The following is an 8,606-nucleotide window of genomic DNA, read 5'->3' on the forward strand; positions in this document are numbered from 1 at the left end:
GTATTATTTTCATCTGATTGAAGAAGAATGGTGTCTTCATTCGGAAATGTATATAGTAGGATAGATAATTTATCGGCTGGTAAGTGTCAAGGTATTTTTTTCTTCCACTTTCAGCTTTTTAACTGGGTCTCTTGCTTGGTCCTGGGGGCGCAGAATACCCGAATCCAAGGCAGGCTGAGCGTTTCAATCCTAGGTGCCTCTTTAGCTGTCACTTCCCTTTAGATCTGCTGATCGCATGGGTATGTGCTTTAGAAAGATTAATCATCTCTAAATGCTTTAATCAGCTAAAATGACTAATATGTGGTATGTATTTATCTGATAATATACCAGTTGCATTAATTCATCAGCGCATTGAAAGGGGAAGATTTTCTTTTAAATCAGTGTTGTTAACCATTTACTATTTTAAAGATGATACTGTGGGGATTTATGAAGGGAACCGTTTTGCCAGGGACATCAGCAAACCTTGCACATTCCTTTGAACTTATAAATATATTGAGTTGGGAGGGAGAGAGATTTGAGGATTGAGATTCAATAACTTTGGGAGTTTACATGTATGAAAGATGTGGTGCGACAGTGGAGAAATCTACCCACTTGTATTTCCCCCACCACATTCAATGCGGGCTGTGATGGCTACAAAGCTAAAATTGCAAATGAGTATCAAATATGGGTAGTCCTAATCCCTGGTCCTATGGTGTAAAACATGTAAAGATGCAACATGCTCAGTTTGTGTGCTCAATGTCGCTGTGTGGGTCTACATGTTCTGTCCTCTCTTTATAGGTGGCATTTACCAAGGGGGGAGGGGGGAGGGGGGGGAAGATAAGGGTGGCTGATATCGCGTGATTAAACCTTCTAACATCTCTTAAGTATAAACCAGGGCAAGGCTCACCCATCTGACAGCCTTAGAGTTGGCTGTGAACATCTGCTCAACAATTGCTGAACTTTCCAAGAGCCTAACACAAGTCTAGCAGGTAGGGGCTTAGGAAAAAGAGTGAGGCAGGACAAAAATACTGAAATTTGCATTTTTCTTCCCATTGCAGTTTTGCAAACATCAACAAATGATGAAACCTTTCACAGCAGAGACACTTCATAAAGGAAGGATGTTGTGGATAGTTCTTCTAAGCACAATTGCTCTAGCATGGACTACACCAATTCCCTTGATAGAGGACTCGGAGGAACTCGATGAGCCCTGCTTTGATCCATGTTACTGTGAAGTGAAGGAGAGCCTTTTCCATATACATTGTGACAACAAAGGATTTATAAATATTAGTCAGATAACACAGTCATGGTCGAGACCTTTTAAACTTTATTTGCAGAGGAATTCCATGAGGAAATTGTACACCAATAGTTTTCTTCACTTGAACAATGCTGTGTCTATTAACCTTGGGAACAATGCACTGCAGGACATTCAGACAGGGGCATTTAATGGGCTCCGAGTTCTGAAGAGGTTGTATTTGCACGAAAACAAATTGGACATTTTCAGAAATGACACTTTCCTGGGTTTGGAAAGTCTGGAATATCTGCAGGCAGATTATAATGTCATTAAACGGATTGAAAGTGGGGCATTTCGAAACCTAAGTAAATTGAGGGTTCTCATCCTAAATGACAATCTTATCCCCATGCTTCCCACCAACTTATTTAAGTCTGTGTCCTTAACCCACTTGGACTTGCGTGGGAACCGGCTAAAAGTCCTTTCATACCGTGGGATGTTGGACCATATTGGCAGGAGCCTGATGGAGATCCAGCTGGAGGAGAACCCATGGAACTGTACGTGCGAGATTGTGCAGCTGAAGAGCTGGCTGGAGCGCATCCCCTATACCGCCCTGGTGGGGGACATCACCTGTGAGACTCCCTTCCACTTCCATGGAAAAGACCTGCGGGAAATCAAAAGAAGTAAGCTCTGTCCCATGCTGTCTGACTCTGAGGTGGAAGCCAGCCTAGGCATCCCTCAGCTGTCGTCCAGCAAGGAGAATGCGTGGCCTACGAAGCCTTCCTCCATGCTGTCCTCCTTCCATTTCACTGCTTCCTCTGTTGAGTACAAAACATCCAACAAGCAGCCCAAACCCACCAAGCAGCCCAGGGCGCCCCGGCCTCCCCCGACATCCCGTAGCCTATACCCTGGGCCAAACCAGCCGCCAGTGGCTGCTTACCAGACCCGGCCCCCCATCCCCATCATCTGCCCGACCGGCTGCTCTTGCAGTTTGCACATAAATGACCTGGGCCTGACAGTCAACTGCAAGGAGCGAGGGTTTCACAACATCTCCGAGCTCCTGCCCAGGCCCTTGAATGCCAAGAAGCTGTACCTGAGTGGGAATTTGATTCAGAAAATCTACCGCTCTGATTTCTGGAATTTTTCCTCCTTGGATCTCTTGCACCTGGGGAACAACCGGATCTCCTATGTGCAGGATGGGGCTTTTATCAACCTGCCGAATCTCAAGAGCCTGTACCTGAACGGCAATGACATCGAGCGGCTCACTCCAGGCATGTTCCGTGGCCTGCAGAGTTTGCATTACCTGTACTTCGAGTACAACCTGATCAGGGAAATCCAGCCGGCAGCCTTCAGCCTCATGCCCAACCTGAAGCTTCTCTTCCTCAACGACAACCTGCTCCGCACCCTGCCCACTGACGCCTTCGCCGGCACTTCCCTGGCCCGCCTCAACCTGCGCAACAATCACTTTTTGGCACTGCCGGTGGCCGGGGTGCTGGAGCATCTCCACGCCATCGTCCAGATCGACCTGAAACTCAACCCCTGGGACTGCACCTGCGAGCTGGTGCCGCTGAAGCAGTGGCTGGAGGCGCTCAGCTCCGTCAGCGTGGTGGGCGATGTGCTGTGCGCCAGCCCCGAGGCCCTGGCCCGCCGCGACCTGCGCTCCCTGGAACTGGCCGCTCTCTGCCCGGCCGCCCTCCGCCCCGCCGCCGCCTCGCCCCCCGCAGCCCCGCCGCCGCCCGCCGCCACCGGTGCCGCCGCCTATGAGCTGCCGCCGGCCGCCACGGCTGTCCCTCTCTCCGTCCTCATCCTCAGCCTCCTCGTTCTCTTTTTCTCCGCCGTGCTGGTGGCCGCCGGGCTCTTCGCCTTCGTGCTGCGCCGCCGCCGGCGGAAGCTCCCGTTCCGCGGCCCGCGGGGGGAGGCGGTCGACCTGGGAGGTGTGCCGCTGCGCTGCCCGCGGCTCTTCGAGGAGGGCGGCGGTGGCGGCGGCGGCGGCGGCGGCGGCAGCTCGGGGGGTAGGGAGTGTTCCCCGGAGAAGGCGCCCCCGGCGGGCCACGTCTACGACTACATCCCGCACCCGGTGACCCAGATGTGCAACAACCCCATCTACAAGCCGCGGGAGGAGGAGGAGGTGGCGGGCGGCGGTGGAGGGGATGCGGCGGAGCTGCTGCGGGGCGGCGGGGAGCGCTTCACCGCCGCCGCGCAGGACCCGGGCACCAACTACCGCACCTTGCTGGAGAAGGAGCAGGAGTGGAGCCTGGCCGTCTCCAGCTCGCAGCTCAACACCATCGTTGCCGTCCACCCCCAGCACCCCGCGGGCGGCGGGCTGGCGGCGGGCGGCGGCGGGCTCGGAGCGGCGGCTGGAGGAGGTGCCCCGAGGGACCGCGACCGCCCGCCGCCCCTGGCCGTGGGCTTCGTGGACTGCCTATACGGCACCGTGCCCAAACTAAAGGAACTGCACGTGCACCCCCCTGGCATGCAATACCCGGACCTCCAGCAGGACGCCAGGCTCAAAGAAACCCTCCTCTTCGCGGCCGGCAAGGGCTTCCCAGACCACCAAACTCCCACAAGCGAATACCTCGAGTTAAGGGCCAAACTCCAAACCAAGCCGGATTACCTCGAAGTCCTGGAGAAGACCACGTACCGGTTCTGACCGCCGCCCCGCTGCCCGCCCCGGCACCACCGCAAGCGAGTCGAGGATACAGCTGTGTGCTCTTTCCCTCCAGATGTGCGCTCCGCGGGGAAGGGCCGTTCTCAGATCATTAATCGATGAAGTGCCTTCGCAGACTTTTGCCAGCAGATGTTAATCAATCATTATTTTTTATATTGAAACTGAGACTTTGACTGTGCCATGTCTAAGGTATATTATTATTATTATTATTATTATTATTATCGGGGATCTTTGTATTGATCCTGATTAAGTAAATTCTATGTGTGTGTCTTTTTTATTTATTTATTTTTGGTAGGGTTTTGTTTTTGTTGGGTTTTGATTGGGGTTTGTTTTGGGGTTTCTTGGGAGGGAATGGGGCTTGTTTGTTGACGGTGTTTTTGACTGGTTTGGTGGTTTGGGTTTCTTTGAGGGTCCTTTTTTTGTTTGTTTGTTTGTTTGCTTTTTTTTTTTCTTTGCAGTAAACTTCCTTTATATTTTCCCTTGGAGAGGAGGGGGAGGGAAGATTGCATTTTCTGGCTTGCTTTCTTCTAGCCCATCATGGCACAGATTCTGTATATTTATTTAAAAAAAATGCAAAGAAGCAAACGAGCGCAGTTTGCTGCATGCCTGGAAACTGCAAGAGGGAAGGGAGGGGAGGGTTGCTCGAATGTCTCACTCTTGTCTCTCTCCCTCCCTCTCACGCACACCCACCCGCACCCCCACCGCCATCCCGCCGCCAGCTCAGCCCCACCGCGCAGCGCAGCGCGGGAGCGGGCCCCGGGGGCCGCAGAGGGGAACTCCGAGGGCTGGCGGGGTACCCCCGGGGCTGAGCAGCCCGAAGGAGGGGAGCACGTGGCGCACACACCTCGGGGATGCTCGGTGACACTTCATCATGACGCCATGGTTTTTTTGGAGGACATCCGCACTTTCCTAATACAAGCAACATGCAATTATACAGAAAAAGAGTAAGAAAGAAATTAAAAAAAAAAAGCTCCTGGGCACCTGTCACTAATGGCTTTGTAGGAAGCACTTTTTTTGTTTTTCTCATACACACACGCACACACACACACACACAGAGGTACAACAATGTGCATATATTTATTCTGTAATTTCAAGTGAATATAAATTGTAAAGGTAATGTTTAATCATTGTACAGTGATGCGTCTGGTATAGCTTTCCTAATAAAATGTTTTGAAAAAAAGAAGTATATATATATATATATACCTCCATGTATATATATATATAGGAATACAAAGCTTGAACTGAAACTTCAACTTCCCCCTACTGAGATTTTCTCCCCCACCTTAACCTTGAGAGCTATTTTATTAATAACAGTTCAATGCACTGTGATGTTAACAGAGAAAAACCTTGTACAGCTTCTCTTGCCAAGATACCACCCGAGACTTTTAAATAATGATTTGCAATCCCTATTCCCACTTGCTGCAGTACTTATGGCCTGTCCCGTGTCATTTAAAAATTGGCAGTAAAATTAGGACAGTGTCCTTGAGTGGAGTGGCTTGCAGAAGAGCTGGTTCTTCGGCCTGCTGGTAGCAGGGGGGTCGTTCTCTGGTTTGAAACACATTCATGGTTCAAAACATTGATGTTTCCCGGGTCATAGTCCGTGCCCACGTTACCTGTTGGATGGGGCTGGAGCGGGAGGTTAAAGTGTAGTTTAATTTTGGGAAAGAATGAAGCAGTCTGGAAAAGGGTCCCACCGGCTTCAGTCACCTGGCCCTGCTCCCCGCGGCCGTTTGCTCGCTGCTGAAACCGGGGCGAGACCAAAGACGATTGGATTCCCCGTCCCGGGAAGGTCACGGTTGGTATCTTGGCCGCGTTGAGATCCTGGCCCCGGGCCGGGCTGGCGGCGGAGAGCAGCTCCGCGCAGCCGCCAGGTGGCGCCACAGCTCCAGCTCTGGCAGCACCGCGGCACGGCAGGAGCGGAGGGAGGTCCGATTGGTCCCGGCCCGGCTCCCGGTTCCCGGTTCCCAGACCCGGACCCGGACCCGCTTCTGGTCCTCGCCGGCCTCGCCGAATGTACCACCCCCGGGCGCCTTATAGCGGGGCATGCGGGGCCGCGAAGGGGAGAGCCCTTAGCCTGGCGCCAGTATTGCCGAGGCGCCACCCTAAAGACATTCAAATACAGATTTTTATACAGAAATATGTATCTATAAATATCATCTGTCTTAACGGAACAGTGTTAACGATCATTTATCCAGGTGAATTTTGCTTACTTTTCCCCCACTACGTTCAAAAGGTGTTGCTCCCAGTGCTTTTGCTCTGGCTGCTGCTGGGGACTGAGGCTCTGCTTTGTTTGTGGAAGGGGCAGATGCTGCTGTAGCACACAGCGTAGTGTCACCTCACCCCAGCTGTCCCCCCTCCTCTTGGAAACAACTTGATTTTACCCAGCACAATGTATTTTAATGGAGATCAACCCATGCAAACTTGTTTTCACCCCAAGTGTCTCTATCTATAGCTTCAGCGGGTATGCTTACTGCTGACTGTTTTTCTTTATCAGTCTGTCTTGGAGAGGCACCTGGGAGCGACAGAAGTGATTTCCTGAGCCTTGCTGGTAGCTGTTGTACTTTGAGATGGAGGGACAGCGCCAAAAGTCTGAAAATCTAGCATCAGCTCCATAATATTAGGGAAAATATTATGCTTTTGAATTTCCCACATTCCTCTTTTGAGCTAATAGTGTTTTATTAACATTGCCTTCAGCTCTAATCCTTTGGAGTTCGGTCATTTGTGGGTTTTTTTCTTGTTGTTTTCTTCTTTTTTTTTTTTTAATGGATAGTAGAAGAGTATGCACATGTTGAAAGTAATAAACCTCAAAGTGCAAAGGCCAGATCCTTCTCATGATAAGCATAATTACATTGATAAGACTACATGCAAGTAATGTGTGGAGCTATATAAATCAGGTTAAAGTACAACCCCTAGTGAGAGTGGTGCTGTATCCATCTGGCAATGTCATCCACCCCCCCAGTGTTCATACTTGTATCCAAATATAGTAAAGCCAGTTGCAAATAATGTTTATATTTTAGTTAAAATGCAGAAAGGAAAGAGAATTTCAAGGTAACTATAAGTAGTACTCTCACCTGTGAATGGTGAGGAAATCTATTTATTCAGTGGAAATAAATTTGTTTTATGAGAATGGAATTTTGTATTAAAAGAGATAATTTTTGGCTTATGTTGAGTTCTTTTTCTTTCCTTGTGTAGGAAACTTCCTTTTCCTTGTGTACTGAAATCCTTTGGGGATAATGTGTTCTGGAAGAGTTGACGATATTTAATCGTCATATCTAATGTGTGTTAGTATGACTTCTGTTTTGCTATTTCATTGTGTTGAGTTGAGGCTGAGCGGGTAGTAGCATTTCTATTGCAGGAAACAAAAGTGGATTGATCCATCATCTCCGATTTGTGACAAATATGACTCTTTACCTATTTCAAGCTGAGTTACTCCTAATTAATAGGGAGTATTAATGATAATTCTATTACCATCAGCAGTATTACTAGTGGCATTAATGATATTGGGAAGGAGTCAAATAAAGTCAAATGATCTGCATTTACATTAGAGCTGTTTGATGGGATACTATTTTAAATAAATAAATAATTTTTTAGCTTATTTCATTGTTGCACAGCAACATTGGCTTCAGCAGTTTAGCTTGTGGCGATGCTCAGAACATGGCAGTAAATCTTTCATTATGTATCTGTTGTATTCACTCATTGACTATATTGAAATTCTTCCTACAGGTGGAAAAGAAAAAAAGGCCAGGTAAGTCCCAGTCGTAGCTGATAATTGCACACAGGGAAATAGAAAGGGTAATAACGGTGCTCAATTATCAGTGCTCTTTTGTATTTCCTGCATATTGTCATTGCTGTCACCATCATGTTCTACCTGGGTTAAAGGATTTGTTTGAGATTTGGAAATTGCTTCATGGATCTCTTGACTCTATGAATAGTGAAAGAAAGATGCTAAATTTTATGCTGTGAATAATTATCTGACTTCTGGAAAGTGAGCCACCTCTGAATGTCTGTTGAAGCAAGCCAGGACCTATACTACTCTAGTTAGGAGAATATTACAGACAGATCCTTTATTATGAAGTTCAGTGGACATGAGTTAAGCTGCAGTAGCTCAAGATTTTGTCAGAGACCTTTCCAGGCAAAATCACTTATGAGCATGTCACTGCAGCTGATTTCATTTTAAGCTAGAAACGTGCAGCTATATTTGACTTGTGTTCTCTGCTGTACAATTCTACAGCAGCAGGACCTACAGGTGTCTAGAAAATCTGCAGTGTTCTATGTTTCTGAATCACTAATGTGTGCAAGCAGTAATTCAAGAGTGTTATGCTGCTTCTTTGTTCAGGCACCTACTTCACACAAACTAGTCACGTGAATAAGACATGATGAATCAGCTTTAGGTGTAACAGGAGTGTTCACGTGAAAAAAGTGTGTAGAATTTGGCTGTAAGTTTGGAAGTTCATTGCTTAACTACATCACTCATCCGAAGAGTATGACCTCTGGCAATGCTCCAGCCACTTGGGTGCAAATTCATTCCAGAATTGCACTTCATCCAGAGGCATTTGCTTTTACAACATGGATTTATGTATACTCAGAACTCAGGCTGCTGCACACTGCGTATTCCTATTTTATGAGTTTTCCAACACCTGATTCTAAATCTGACTTCCTCAAAGCTGAGTTTCACAATGAGTTTATGTATGGGGTTTACAGTACTACACAATCGTTTCCATGGGAGAAAAT

General features: G+C 48.2%; 1 protein-coding gene across 1 annotated transcript; it reads left to right on the top strand.

Moving 5' to 3' along the window:
- The first annotated feature begins 1,055 nt into the window (after positions 1-1,055).
- SLITRK3 (SLIT and NTRK like family member 3) lies at positions 1,056-3,876 on the top strand. The gene has a single exon (XM_065672640.1). The coding sequence runs from the start codon at positions 1,056-1,058 to the stop codon at positions 3,855-3,857; it is 2,802 nt and encodes a 933-aa protein (XP_065528712.1). The 3' UTR covers positions 3,858-3,876.
- Positions 3,877-8,606: the final 4,730 nt, after the last annotated feature.

This window comes from Lathamus discolor, chromosome 3 (assembly GCF_037157495.1).
Source record: "Lathamus discolor isolate bLatDis1 chromosome 3, bLatDis1.hap1, whole genome shotgun sequence".
NCBI lineage: Eukaryota > Metazoa > Chordata > Aves > Psittaciformes > Psittacidae > Lathamus > Lathamus discolor.

Coding starts and splice junctions, on each gene's coding strand:
- SLITRK3 (XM_065672640.1), top strand. CDS start 1,056: ATGATGAAACCTTTCACAGCAGAGACACTTCATAAAGGAAGGATGTTG.